Below are 15,265 nucleotides of genomic sequence, written 5' to 3' on the forward strand. Positions count from 1 at the left end.
AAGGATTACTTTATAATTATTATTTAATTATAATTATTATAATTATTTTCTGCACTGTAGAACATGACACAATGAATACTGCATTTCAGAAGGGTTTTGCATTCTGCCATCTGAAATGGAGATGTCTGCACAGTGTAACACACACACACTGTCACACTGTGCTAAATCATTCAGTATTTAATAAGTATGCAGGGGGTGACCACTGACAGACAGGCTCAGGTGGAGACACGAGGATGCACACGTATCTTCCTCTCGCTGATCAGGGCTGGGCAAAAGGAATAACCAGCAGCTAAGTAGAGAAGTTGAATGGTGTTTCTTGCTGTTGTCATGTGAACCGTAATCTGTTATCCATAAAAAGTGTTAATGGATACATTTTGTGGAGTGTTCAAAAAAATTATAGGTTGGGAAGCTGCTTGAGACTTGGTCCTGGTTAGAAAATATTGGGGACACAGGTTTGGGATCCACTGTGTTAATGCTGATTAAAGAGGTCTAAGGTATCCTGTTTCCTCACTGATAGATAATGCTGTTGGACACCATGAGAGGTATCCTGTTTCCTCACTGATAGATAATGCTGTTGGACACCATGAGAGGTATTCTGTTTCCTCACTGATAGATAATGCTGTTGGACACCATGAGAGGTATCCTGTTTCCTCACTGATAGATAATGCTGTTGGACACCATGAGAGGTATCCTGTTTCCTCACTGATAGATAATGCTGTTGGACACCATGAGAGGTATTCTGTTTCCTCACTGATAGATAATGCTGTTGGACACCATGAGAGGTATCCTGTTTCCTCACTGATAGATAATGCTGTTGGACACCATGAGAGGTATCCTGTTTCCTCACTGATAGATAATGCTGTTGGACACCATGAGAGGTATCCTGTTTCCTCACTGATAGATAATGCTGTTGGACACCATGAGAGGTATCCTGTTTCCTCACTGATAGATAATGCTGTTGGACACCATGAGAGGTATCCTGTTTCCTCACTGATAGATAATGCCGTTGGACACCATGAGAGGTATCCTGTTTCCTCACTGATAGATAATGCCGTTGGACACCATGAGAGGTATCCTGTTTCCTCACTGATAGATAATGCCGTTGGACACCATGAGAGGTATCCTGTTTCCTCACTGATAGATAATGCCGTTGGACACCATGAGAGGTATCCTGTTTCCTCACTGATAGATAATGCCGTTGGACACCATGAGAGGTATCCTGTTTCCTCACTGATAGATAATGCTGTTGGACACCATGAGAGGTATCCTGTTTCCTCACTGATAGATAATGCTGTTTGACACCATGAGAGGTATCCTGTTTCCTCACTGATAGATAATGCTGTTGGACACCATGAGAGGTATCCTGTTTCCTCACTGATAGATAATGCCGTTGGACACCATGAGAGGGGGGAAGACCCAATACTGGGAGGACAAGGGAGGCTGGACACCTATGCTAGTGGTCAGTCATGTGCACTATGTTTGAAAAATACAATTCTATTTTAACTAGGAAAGTCAGTTAAGAACAAATTCTTATTTACAATGACAACCTAGGAACAGTGGGTTAACTGCCTTGTTCAGAACGACAGATTTTTACCTTGTCAGGTCGGGGATTTGAGCCACCGATCTTTCTGTTACTGACCCAACGCTCTAACCACTAGGCTACCTCCATTAGGGCACAGCAATCAGTTTGCAGGTGCATATTGAATTCAGGGAAATGTCCTAAAGAAACAGGGTGGTGGGGATTAATGTGTGTGCGTGCCTGCAGCACTTAGGTGTGTTGAGAGAGTGCAAGAGAGATCATGCACGTGTTTTAGTCAAAGGGGGAGGGAGGGAGGGGGGTGGGGATAGATCACTGACTGACTGCTTGCTGACCTGCACAACAGAAACCTCTATTAGGGCACATCAATCAGTTTGCAGGTGCATGTTGAATTCACCATAAACCTGAAGTGGCTAAGATGGGGGAGCACCTGAGCCCAGTGGATGCTTTACTTCTTGATAGTTACAGAATGAGTAACCTATAAAATGACGTTCACACATCTCCTGTGGGTTTTTTCATACGGCTGACTCTTGACTCTAATGCCCCTGGCCTGGGGTCAGCCGGTCCGGTGGTCTGATCGGTGGAGACCGGCTGTCCTTGGGGACAGGTCAGCAGAAAGAAAGAGATGGATAAAGAGAGATAAAGGCAGGCGGGTCACACGAGATGAGAGGGTGTCACAGTGTCTGTTGTCACGTCTGCAGTGTAGTGAGTGACACAGCCAGACTATTAATAGTCGTTGCTTCAGCAGGGCAATTAACCACAGCTTTGGCAATCAGCTCAATGCCAGCCGGCCAGCCAGGCTAATATCATAACACCACTTTTCATTTGACTGGAGACAATGGAAAAAATGTCAAGTTTTACCATTACAATTTTGCCCCTAGGCAAATGTCAATTTATTACAAATCATGTGGACTTATACTGTAGATTCAAGCAGCACCACAAAGTAAGAAATTGCTGAATCCAGAATTAAGCATAGTATGTTTGAATACAACTTTGATTCCTTGCACTAGTATGTGTATTGTAGTCATTCAAGATATCCGCATTGAGCTTATGGAAGCAATTATTTCATTCACTAGTTCGGCTTAACCAATCAGCAGCACTCTAGACATGCACTTCTTGTGAGGAATGCACTGGGAAATCTCCATAGCGCCCAAGCTAACGGGCACAGCCTGGTCTGAGAGGGGGTGATCTGAACTCAGAGCCCCGCCTGAGATGCTGCTCTGTGGAGAAAGTCACGTCCACACTGACCGATAAGACTGCAGGAATGGGAAAGGGCAGAGCCAGGGAAATGTCCAAAAGAAACAGGGTGGTGGCGACTAATGTGTGTGTGTGTGTATGTAGCACTTAAGTGTGTTGAGAGAGAGTGCAAGAGAGATCATGCACGTGCTTTAGTCAAAGGGGGAGGGAGGATGTGGGGGTAGATCGCTGACTGACCACTTGCTGACCTGCACTGGAACCGGACAGTCATCCAAGATAGAGGGCAGGAGAGGTGACTACCAGAATAGACCCCCCCCCCCCGCCAGATGTTTTTATCTATTAAATGTTCTCTTTTCAAAGGCAACAATGTAACTATGTAGTAATTAAGCCAAAGGTCATTTCCCCACAGCTTTTCATTGACCTTGTCCTCATAGGATTCTATACCCACAGGTCAAAAATGGTCAATCCACACAGACATCAGCCATAAAATACAGCCCCATCAGCTCCTCCAGTCTTTGCTAGCTAATTGTTAGATATTAATGCACTGTTGGAGCTAGGAACACAAGCATTTCGCTATACCCGCAATAACATCTGCTAAATATGTGTACGTGACCAACAAAATTTGACTTTCTACTCTGAACAAGATAGCTTGATGTAGAGGCAGCAGACTTGTTCTCTCAGGACATATGTTCCAGCATCAGTGCACCATAATTCCACCTGTTGCGTTGGCTTTGCATAGCCTCTAGACCAGGAGTATTCAACTCTTATCCTACGAGGTCCGGAGCCTGCTGGTTCTGTTCTACCGTATAATTCATTGCACCAACCTGGTGTTCCAGGTCTAAATCAGTCCCTGATAAGAGGGGAACAATGAACAAACACAGTGGAACTGGCTTCGAGGTCCATAGTGTAGGTTGAGAGCTCTGGACTATGGGCTTTCTGCGTACATGTATGTGTTGGTTTCTCTTCGAAGACACTGACAGTCAAGCTGATGACAGGATTAGATGTCATACAGTTCAAATAGTTTACTGAAATTCATTTTGGGTTACAATATCAGCTCACCCAAACTCTAACTCATGATTATAATACTGTAATGTGCTTTTGCAGCCTCAACACTAACATTAACGCTAGGTAAAAACTATAAAGACTTTTTTAAAGTGAATAAACATTTGATCCAAAAATGTATTTCTAAAGTAGGGCTACCCAACCCTTTTCCTGGAGATCTACCATCCTGTGGGTTTTCAGTCCAACCCTAATTTAACACACCTGATTATACTAATTAGCTGCTCAACAAGACCTTAACTAGGTGAATCAGATACGCTAAATTAGGGTAGGTCTGAAAACCTACAGGAAGAGGGTTGGGCAGCCCTGTTTTAAAGCATGACATAGAAGCATGGATACTGTACCAGTAAAGCAGGTAAATGTCCCGTGTCAAAATTTCAAACTCCAAAATACCTTTTAGTCAAACCCATCCCCAAACCATACCTTTTATACCTCCTCCTCCCTCTCACGCACTCATCCCAGACCAACCATCAATCTCTCTCTCCAAGTTAACTCCACCTCTAACCCTTCTAGCCCGCCCTCCCGTTAGGTTACCAAGTTATGATACCATACCAGTTAGATTCCTTTCTGTCCCTCACTGCATTGTGAATTCTATTGTCTCATAGATCATACGAAAAGAAGGTTCCAAAGTCAAGATTTCCAACAGTCTATCAAATTCTGATTAGAAATGATTTCCAAAGTTGGTAAGGTAATGCTGTATTGCTACAGTTCTTCAGAACTTTAAACCGTTTACAGGCTCGGCTTAGTATGACCATTTAATAACATACATAAATCTCTCAATTGTTCATAATGTGTAAGAAATGCCATTTGACTCAATCCTATGACCGTTAGTATACGACAATAGCAGTGGTGTGATGCCGACAGCATTGCTTTTTTTTATGACACTCTCCTTGTTTTGAACAGGGCGAAAGAGCATCTGTCCTTTACAAATACATTATTGGCATGGTCAAAGACAAATGCTGCCAAAAGTCAGCAAATGAGAAAAACAGTTGTTACACTGCAATGACAGAAACTTTTGAACCTAAGGCCAAACAGGACTGTGACTCTCATATATGTCCATGAATAGGCTATACATTGTCACAATTTATCTTCCTTCCTCTCTCTCTCCTTTATCTCACACCTCTCTGTCTCTTTTTGCCATTATCCCCATCTCTTTCTCCTCTCCTATCTTTCTCTCTCTTCAATCACCATGTAGCTTTCTCCTCTCCTATCTTTCGCTCTCTTTTGTCACCATGTAGCTTTATAAATAACTGCTGGCAGCAGCCAGGACCACTAGACAGTTTTGCCAGAGCATTTAAGCATGGATATGTTTAGTCCCTAGCCCTTTTCCCTCCTTTACTGGGGTTCAAGTTTAGGTCAAGTTTAAACCCTGCTGGTTTGGGATATAACCGACTGATGGTATTCTCTATTTTGTTCTACTGAGCTATATGGAATTGTTTTAAGAAGGTCACACCAAGGAACATTTAGCTATTTGATTTGGAATTTTAAGACCCCTTGAATTATCCCCAAAATATATTTAAAAAATAATTTAATAACAAAATATTTTGAGCCTTACTGCTATTAGCCTATATAAGCGCATTGAATAACAGATTCACTACATCGAACAACAGATAGTCTCTAAAAAATATCAAAAAGAAAGTTTGTTCTGAAGTGTATCTCCTATATCTATTTTAAAACTATTGTAGGCTTAGGGTTTTACCATTTCTGCCACCTGGTGATCTTTTGCAGATACAACAGCATTCACTTTGTTTAAAAGGCCTTGTAGTCCACCTCTAGAATGTTTCGAAGGCTGGAATTTCCTCACTAGTTTTCAAAATTATTTTTGTTTTTCATACCGATAGGCTAAATGTCAGGAAATGTTTCAAAATTATTTTTGTTTTTCCATGCCAATAAGGCTAAATGTCATGAAATGGTTGGAACAGACAAATTCTGCAACAAACTCTAGGCCAATGCCATGAGCTATACTCAGACGAAAAAAATATATATTGGGGACAAAGACACGTTTGTCGTAGTCTTGACCACTTGTTTGGTTTATTGCTAGAACGATATAACGCTGGATACTTTGTGACCGCACCTTGTCTTGTTAACGCCTTGTGTTAACCCGCCCTGTTCTCCTGACAAAGAATGTGATTGGACAATGTCTGACATAGAATTGGCGCGTGCACTTGTCAATCATTTAACCGGCCGCTAGATGTCCAATGTTATTCGCTAAGGGGGAGACGCATTCACGTTTCATTGGTCAAAATAACATGTATCACTTCACCCGGAAGTAATGGAGAAGCGTTTCATAGGTTACGTAAGCGTGAATAGTTGTTGTCATTTCATAGCTAACGTTTTATTATATATATATTTAATATATCGATGCTGTGGACATATAGTGCTTATGTTTAGCTAACAACCCGATTTTGAAGTTGGTCTTTCAGAATAATGCAAACTTTGAAAGGAGTCAGACACTTGATGACATCAGCTACCATGAAACAAGCAGGTAAAAATTATTACTTTCTTGATCATCAGAACTTATGGGAGCTGTCTTGACATGAACTTAGTGAACTCATTAGTCTGTTGGTTGTTTGTTGAGCTTCTTATAACACTTTCTCATGCACTATTACCGATTGTTGTGTCATGTTAAATGCTTAGTAATGCGTGTTAACAGTAATTGCCCTTCAGTGTCAGAGTTCAATATGCCAGTGCCGTGGGGAGAGATAAGGGGCAAGGTCTGGGGTCCTGACCATGGTCGACCAATACTCTGCCTGCACGGCTGGGCAGACAACTGTGGCACTTTCAACACTCTCATTCCACTGCTGCCAAAAGGTGTGTAGGCTGTCTGCCTGCTAGATCAGCACAGATAATTATACAATAGATTCATGAGAACTTGTCATTGGAATTGGAAGGACATTCAGTTGCATAGTTGTTCAGTATGGAGTGAGTCAGGCTCTTACAGTGTCTCTCTCTCCTCTCTCTCTCTCTCTCTCTATACACACACACACACACACACACACACACACACACACACACACACACACACACACACACACACACACACACACACACACACAGAGTGGAAGTATGTAGCTGTGGATATGGCTGGCCATGGCCTCTCCTCCCATAGACCTCCTGGAGTCTTCTACAGCTTTCCTGCTTATGTGGCCGATATACGGCGAGTCATTGGAGGTATTAATAATTATTGAGATGAATTTAGTGGATGTATATGTTTGTTCTATTTCACACATGCACAAGTGTGTATTAATACAAATGTGTGAATTGGAAATGTGTTTTTTGCATATTCCACTCTCTGTGAGACACCCTCTGAGAATGGGGTCACGGCCTGGAGGCGACCCTGGGGCAATTAGGGTTAAGTGCCGACCTTTCGGTTACTGGCCCAATGCTCAAACCACTAGGCTACTTGCTGGTTTGAGCGTATTCAGACCAATGTGACCTTTGCTCCAATAAGAGCTGAAAAGCAATGATTGAAAGTAAAGTGAAGTTAGACACAGCTATATGAGGTTTCCTCATTCTTTCTCCTAGGTAGGTGTAATTTAAAGTATGAAGCTACATCTATCTATCTATCTATCTATCTATCTATCTATCTATCTATCTATCTATCTATCTATCTATCTATCTATCTATCTATCTATCTATCTATCTATCTATCTATCTATCTATCTATCTATCTATCTATCTATCTAATCCATTGAAATGGTTTGCAGCTCTCCAATGGAAGAGATTCTCTATTATCGGACACAGTATGGGTGAGTGACTGTTCATCTTCATGTTAATCTCTCTTCCACTCATTGTGTTCTGATCAGACATTGTTGTTTTCCTGTCTGTACAGACATCTGATCATGTGCTCTCCATTGTACAGGTGGCAATGTAGCTGGAATGGTAAGCATCTTCATATCTGTGTGTCTCTTTGCAATTAACAATATCCAGAGACAGTACCTGTGTATGTAACCATGTCCTGTTGTCTTTGTCCAGTTCAGTGCCCTGTATCCAGAGATGGTGGAGTCAGTGGTTCTCCTGGACTCCTATGGATTCTTACCCACAGACGCGGTACTGAAATACTCACTGATCTTTTATCATCTGCTCCTTGGAACTGTTCAGGACATCCACATTTTATAATGTCTCTCTACCATTGTGTCTCTTACCCTAGAAAGAATTGCATACGGTGATAAGACAGGGATTTGAAGGAATGCTTGAGTTTGAGAAGAAGAAAGATGAGAAGAAAGAGAAGGTTTACACCTATGAGAACGCATTGATGAGGTAAGACCACACTTCCTTGTTTTACAATGACACTTCTGTTATGTTGGGCTGTCTGGCCATAATCTCTCTGCTCTGATAATCATAGTCATTGCGTCACTCCTATGATGTGTTAATCACTTCCAGGCTTTTGGCAGCAAACCCCTCTCTCTCGGAGCAGTCAGCCCACATTCTTCTAGAACGAGGACTCGCTCAGGTTGAAGGAGGTAAAATTATCATTCTCTCTCTCTCTCTCTCTCTCTCTCTCTCTCTCTCGCTCTCTCTCTCGCTCTCTCCCTCTCGCTCTCTCCCTCTCTCCCTCTCGCTCACATTGTCTTTTTTTTATCTTTTCACTTTGTTTCTCCTTCTTGTCACCTTTCGTACTCATATCATTGTAATATAATAGTAATCCTAACACTTTCTATTTTTATTTCATAGGGGTGGTGTTCACCCGAGACTTTAGAATCAATCTGGTAAGACTAATCTTTTTGTGTTAATAGTCCTCCTAAAAAAGACATACTTGAGTTGATTTGTATATTTGATCTGTTTTATAGGAATGCTAATGTGTTCTGTTTCAGAAAAACGTTGTGCGTGTCAGCCTGGAGCAGAGTCTCGAGTTACAGTCCAGGATTCAGGCCAGAGTTCTAGTAGTACTGTAGGACACTCTTCCCATCATTACACTATTTCACAATTATTACAGGATTATTACACAGTTTCTATTGTAAACTACACTTTACCATACCGTCAATCACAAATTTTTATTTTACTGCTAATATGTTTTACTTGAAGATCTCTCTAATTCTCCTGATAGGGCGGAGGAGGGGTTTGAGAAGATGTTTTCTGAACCACAACAGAAGACATTGACCTCAACGCTACTTCAAGGGTATAAAGACCAAAGCGTGAGTATACTTACGTATGCACCTATTTACAAAGAAACAATGTCCTACTCACATTTTAATGTCACTTTTATGGTTGCGACTGAAACATTTTAGCAGAATATTTGTATGTTGTTACTACAGTCATATTGTGCTCTGCTCCTTCCAGCTACAGTACTGTATAGATAACTAATCAGAGACAGTGGTAAAAGCTCAGCATTACAGAGAGGCAGTAAGAATAGTTTTAGCTGCAAACACTGACCTACATATTGGCAATCACATTGGTCAAATGCAGGGTTTTTGGGAAGGAATAGTTTATGTATTTGTTTTCAATCTCTCTCTCTCTCTCTCTTCCCCTTTCTCTCTCTGTGTGTATCTCTCTCTCCCTCCTCTCTGTCTCTCTCTCTCTCTCTCTTTGTCTTTCTCGCTCTCTCTCTCTCTTTGTCTTTCTCTCTCTGTCTGTCTCTCTCTCTCTCTCTGTCTTTCTCTCTCTCTCTCTGTGTGTGTGTGTGTCTCTCTCTCTCTCTCTGTGTGTGTGTGTGTCTCTCTCTCTCTCTCTCTGTGTGTGTGTGTGTCTCGTCTCTCTCTCTCTGTGTGTGTGTGTGTGTGTCTGTCTCTGTGTGTGTCTCTCCCTCCTCTCTGTCTCTCTCTCTCTCTCTCTCTCTCTCTCTTTGTCTTTCTCTCTCTCTCTCTCTCTCTTTGTCTTTCTCTCTCTCTCTCTCTCTTTGTCTTTCTCTCTCTCTCTCTCTCTTTGTCTTTCTCGCTCTCTCTCTCTCTCTCTCTCTCTCTCTTTGTCTTTCTCGCTCTCCCTCTCTCTCTCTCTCTCTGTCTTTCTCTCTCTCTCTCTCTCTCTCTCTCTCTCTCTCTCTCTCTGTGTCTCTCTCTCTCTCTCTCTCTCTCTCTGTGTGTGTGTCTCTCTCTCTCTCTGTGTGTGTGTGTCTCTCTCTGTGTGTGTCTCTCTCTGTGTGTCTGTCTCTCTCTGTGTGTCTCTCTCTCCCTCCTCTCTGTCTCTCTCTCTCTCTCTTTGTCTTTCTCTCTCTCTCTCTCTCTCTCTCTCTCTCTGTCTCTGTCTCTCTCTCTCTGTGTGTGTCTCGTCTCTCTCTCTCTCTCTCTGTGTGTGTGTGTCTCTCTCTGTGTGTCTGTCTCTCTCTGTGTGTCTGTCTCTCTCTGTGTGTCTCTCTCTCTCTCTCTGTGTGTCTCTCTCTCTGTGTGTGTGTCTCTCTCTCTCTCTCTGTGTGTGTGTGTGTGTGTGTCTGTGTGTGTGTGTGTCTCTCTCTCTCTCTCTCTCTCTCTGTGTCTGTCTCTCAGGGCATGGTGGTTAACGTACCTGGTGATCATCATGTCCACCTGAACACCCCTGAGACTGTGGCCCAAATCGTCACTGACTTCCTCCAGGAAGAAGCTCCTTCACACAGCACTGCAGAGGATACACAGTCAGCCAAGTTATAATCCCCCGCCCCTCCCCCACTGTGTTAGTTAGTATTTAGAACTCTCAAATACATGCAGTGTGCCTGTAGCCTTCCTGGTGCCTTCCATCCATTCATAATATGAGCAGTATCGAAGGTAGACTCAGCGATAAGATGCAGAAAGTAAATAGCATAGTGGGTACATTTCCGCAACAATTCCTGGTGAACCCGTGAACTGAACTGTGTGTGACTGTGTGAGAGCGAAGTCTTGCATCTCGCTCATCTCAATACCTACGGTGCTGCCCATGGCAACGTCATTCTGCTGAATCTACCCATAATATGAGACTGGATCAGTTTACAAACCTGTAGACACAGAATAAATTGCTACTTGTGCAAATAGACAACTGTTGCATAAACAAATTTTAAAGACTTTGAAACCCTAATATTTATTATATTGTGCTGTATCTAAAACACACCAATACTTTTTAACGGTAGTCTGTCGAGCTAGAATACTTGATATTTACCAGTTGCTGTATGTCATGTCTTTTTAGATCTGGCCTGTTTAGAACTGGCATGTTTTCTCCCAACTGATGACACGGTGATGCCTTACAGTGCCTTGCTACTGGTCAGAACCTATTGAAATGCATTCATATTTTAATAAATCACACATTTTTATAAAAAATAATTGTATAGGGTTAGGGTTCACACCAATCAGATGTAGACCTACATGTCCACTTCCTGGATGTGGCCCAACGAGAAGTGGATTAGAGGTTGATCGATCAAGCTTATCTTTCCTTCATATGGTCCTAGAGCTGAGTAACAATCATTCAACTAATTGGACAAAGGCTTCTTCCTGGTACACTTTGACAATAAATAGGTCGTCCTTCCTGCTCTTCAGTCTTATTTTAGTCATTGTCTCAGATGTCAAGAGAAAAAAACATGACATGTTTTGCTTTGTAGATGAGCAGTCTCCCTATAAGGAAAGCATAGTGCTTCCGCCTGAGTGACTGATATGAAGGAGAACATTACCCTCTTACTCTGTGATGGTTTTTGCATTAAATGAACTGGAATCGATTTCATGCAGAGGATGGAGGAGGCGACCGGAGACATCTGAAGTGTCCTGGCCCAAAAAAACACCACAATAACCGTTGCATAACATCCGCCTCCACCCATCACTAGGGCTGTTGTCATAGCAATGCCCCCCTCCTCCCCTCCCTTTGAATGTGACGTCAGAACCCAGAGCACTATGATGAACCTCTCTGTCGTCTGTACAGAGAGATCACCTTGGATTATATTATACCATCCAGCTGATGGTTGTGCTGCATTAGACCAATACATCATCTGATTAGTGACTCCATTGCTCCTCCATTTTACACAACCACCATATTCGGAGGAAGGCAGGCACAGCAGAGACTACAGGTATGTGCTGAAACCTGCTAGCTACTGTGGGGTGATGTTTTTTGTCATGATCATGTGCAGTTACTCTAGCAGCTAATGTGTGCAATCAGTTACAGTGGACATAATCTATTGATACAGTAAACAGATGGCGAAACATGTTAGAGTATTTGAATGGCAATAGCCTGCCACAACTAATATACCTTAACACAGAGGACCATGCTATAGGCTATTTTGATAGGGCAGATACTTGCACATAGTATTTGACTTGAGATTGTATGTAGTATGTTTACAGGTAAAGCTGCACCATGTGTACAATAAATAGATTGTGTTTGGTATTTCATCATCAGCTCACAATCTAATGTCTCCCTTCCTCCTCCTGTATCGCTCCATAACAGTACCATGTCCTGGATGTTCCTGGACTGGTTCGTCCCCGTCTACCTGCTGGTGTCGGTCCTGGTGCTGGCCGGCTTCGGAGCCTGTCTCTACTTCCTCGAGCCAGGGCTTCAGGACGCACACAAGTGGAGCAACAAGACTGTGAAGCACCATCCGCTGGTGGTCATCTTGAACAGCAAAGACGAAGATAGCAATGCCCTCATATGATATGACCACACACACTACAGGAAGGACAGAGGCTGACCATATGGAGTGGGACTGGGACTGGAGGACCGCAGGATGGTAGATAGAGACAGACACCTCCTGAGAGGTTTGGGACGTGAGAGGCCTGACTGGGAAGAAACAGCATTGAGAGGAAGGCACTGTGGTCAGGTGGTGTCACCCTTTGAAATGTGAAATAACGTTTTCATAGAGAGGGGAAACAAAAATGAACAAAGTGATAGTTCCTGTTTTCATGTTCATATTTGTGCCATTTCATTATTGTGCCAATTTTTGCATATATTTTGTAACCAGACATTCACTACATTTATCATGATGTTTATGTATCTTAGTGCATTTGAAGCTGACTAATAAAGTGCAATACATTACTAAATGTTGAAACCACAAAATCAGTTTTCTGAAAATGTCAATATGGCAACTGCTATCAAGATGTCTCTTGTTTGGTAGTATTTGTAAAGGTGTTTGAATGAAACTGTAAATTGCTTTCAGTAATGATATCAGTTATGTGCCAAATAGATTGATGATTAAATTGTTCAAGATGCCAAAATAATCCATTCAGAGGTCGATCCTAAGAAAACATTTGTATTTTATTCTCATCACACTGTCCTTTTTTACTGAAGGGTGGTGGAAAGTATGTACGTATCATTGTGCACTTTTGACCATGTTACCATAATTATATATTCATAAGAAATAACAAAATAAATGGTTTTATCACCACTTGAATACCCAGTATTATGCACTAATTCTCAGCCCTGAAAAAAGAAAAACACAAAAGTAGGACAATTTTTCAAAGATTTGTTTCAAGATTCTCCACCGGGAAGCACTGTCATTTATCCACAGACGCAATTGTTTCTCATAGACAAACAAAATGAGGTGGGTGAGTGAAACAGTGCAGCTTTAGATGAGAGGAATGGGAAGAATGTAACTTTGGTACACACAACTTCCAGCTGTTCTCCCTGTCTCTCCCTCTCTCTCTCACTGTCTCTCACTCGTTTTCTCTCTTAGTCCATGTCAACAACCCAGATAGAGCCTATCGCATACACTCAGGTCAGTGCTTGTTTAATTGTATACTCATCTTTATGTTTATTTTTAGTTGATCAGGCTTGCAGTCTTCTGTAATGCAACGTAATGCAGATGACTATTTGAGTATGCAAGTTTTCTGCTGTGCTTTTTATATGAAAGTTATGTTTCTTACAGACTTACTGCCAAATGTACAATAAAATATATAAACATAACATTTTTTTAAATGTCATTCTCTCCCATTTACCTTCTCTCACTCCCTACTCATGAAAACTGCAAGGCTTTGCAGATATTCATAATTTGTCTTTGCAATGAGTTTTGATAACCAACTTTCAACTTGCACCCCCAAACAACCCAAAAAACACCTACTAGTCCCATCGCCCCTTCCTCTCCAGCTCTCACCTATTGTCACAAAGAAACCCATCCAGATCTCCTCCTTTGACGGCCAGGGACTCCATCTTCATTCAGAGAGGACTCTTGGCAACAGAAGGACAACACATCCTATTCTAAAGCTCAAACCTGGTGTCTCTCCGACACTTCCTACTCCGAAGGTCAGGCTAGGCCCAACCCCAACACTTCCTACTCCAAAGCCTATTTGGAAAGTTCCTATTCCAAATCCTAGCATCTCTCCAAAAGTTCCTATTCCAAATCCTAGTGTTTCGCCACCACTTATCATTACAAACCCAGACCTCTCTCCAAGCCTTTCCATCCCAAAGATCCGGCTTGGCCCATCTCCAAAACTGTACTGTCAAACAATGCCATTGGAGAGCGAAGGCACAAAACAGACCTCCCCGGTGGCCAAAGAAAGATGGGCCCGTTCAATCCCTATCTCTAGTACTAGAGGTCAGGCTGAGCATCGTAACCAGTGTTCCCCTAAACCAGCAACCCATGACATACTTGACCAAGAGGTTCTGATGGACTTTGTAACACGTTCTGGGATGATGAAACCTGTACCAACATCTTATTCTAGAGGTGTAGGCACACCGCCTGATATGTACACCCATTTCTCTCCACAATCTCAACAGCCAGGGGCCTACAGGACAAAAGGCATGAAGTCTCAGGACCCAAACTTGTTGCAGGCCAGGCTTGGACTAAGGAAAACAGGAATGATAACAAAATCCAGCCCTGGGTTTCTTCTAGGTAAGGATGACATTTCCAAGCAAAAAGTTGCTGACACAATATCTGAACCAAGACCAAATGACCTGGTAACCCCATCAGGTACTGCTCTGTCAGGAGGTGTGGCAGCCAGACAAAATGTTGTCTCAAGGAGGAAAGTCCCAACTATTGTTGAGAATGATTCTCAATCAATTCATTTTCAGTTTAACTCAAAGAGGGGTGGACAGGGTTCCCAATGTGGCCTTGCTTCACCAAAAACATTAAAACACATTGGACATCTTCAGAAGGGACTTCAGTCTCAGGCTGCCAGCGTATATGCTGGTCGACTACCTTTCAGTCAAAAGGAATACTGTAAAAGTGCTTCTCCTCCCATGCCTCCCAAGACACCATCTTGGAAAGAACACCTAAGTCGATCAACATCTGCAGCAGTTACAGAACTCAAAAGAAGCAGCTATGACCTCAACCCTTGGGCAAAGAAGAGAACAACATTCATAAAGGACTTTACCACCAAAGAGTCTCATCTGGAAGAGTCTACTAAGACAATCTTAGATGCTGCATCTCAACCTTTAGCACAAGCCAGTCCTAGGAGAAAATACAAGAACCTCCAAAGACCCAAATTCTGGACTAGACCTCAGTGTCAAAGTCTACCGACCGATACACAAACCATTGAGAGGAAACAGAATCAATCTAACCAGTCAAATAGCAGCATTTTCATGGGTAGGTGTCTTTTAGAAGTCAGTCAGAAACAGGAAGCCATTCAGTCTGGGGTGAAAAGGTCAAACAGCGACAACTCCCAGACATGTCTGGTG

At 42.4% G+C, this 15,265-nt stretch overlaps 1 protein-coding gene across 2 annotated transcripts; it reads left to right on the top strand.

The window, feature by feature from the left end:
• Positions 1 to 6,046: 6,046 nt before the first annotated feature.
• LOC106564548 (serine hydrolase-like protein) lies at positions 6,047 to 11,207 on the top strand. Of its 2 annotated transcripts, none has more exons than XM_045691120.1 (12): positions 6,047 to 6,278; positions 6,461 to 6,604; positions 6,851 to 6,964; positions 7,501 to 7,542; positions 7,656 to 7,675; positions 7,769 to 7,843; positions 7,944 to 8,053; positions 8,177 to 8,256; positions 8,468 to 8,502; positions 8,608 to 8,684; positions 8,841 to 8,928; positions 10,213 to 11,207. In XM_045691120.1, exons 1-12 carry the CDS (start codon positions 6,221 to 6,223, stop codon positions 10,351 to 10,353), a joined length of 984 nt encoding a protein of 327 aa, XP_045547076.1. In that variant the 5' UTR covers positions 6,047 to 6,220; the 3' UTR covers positions 10,354 to 11,207. The 2 variants fall into 2 exon arrangements, with proteins under 2 accessions (XP_045547076.1, XP_045547077.1); XM_045691121.1 differs by having other exon boundaries at positions 6,070 to 6,278; positions 6,447 to 6,604.
• The last annotated feature ends 4,058 nt before the right edge of the window (positions 11,208 to 15,265 follow it).

This window comes from Salmo salar, chromosome ssa12 (genome assembly GCF_905237065.1).
Source record: "Salmo salar chromosome ssa12, Ssal_v3.1, whole genome shotgun sequence".
Classification (NCBI taxonomy): domain Eukaryota; kingdom Metazoa; phylum Chordata; class Actinopteri; order Salmoniformes; family Salmonidae; genus Salmo; species Salmo salar.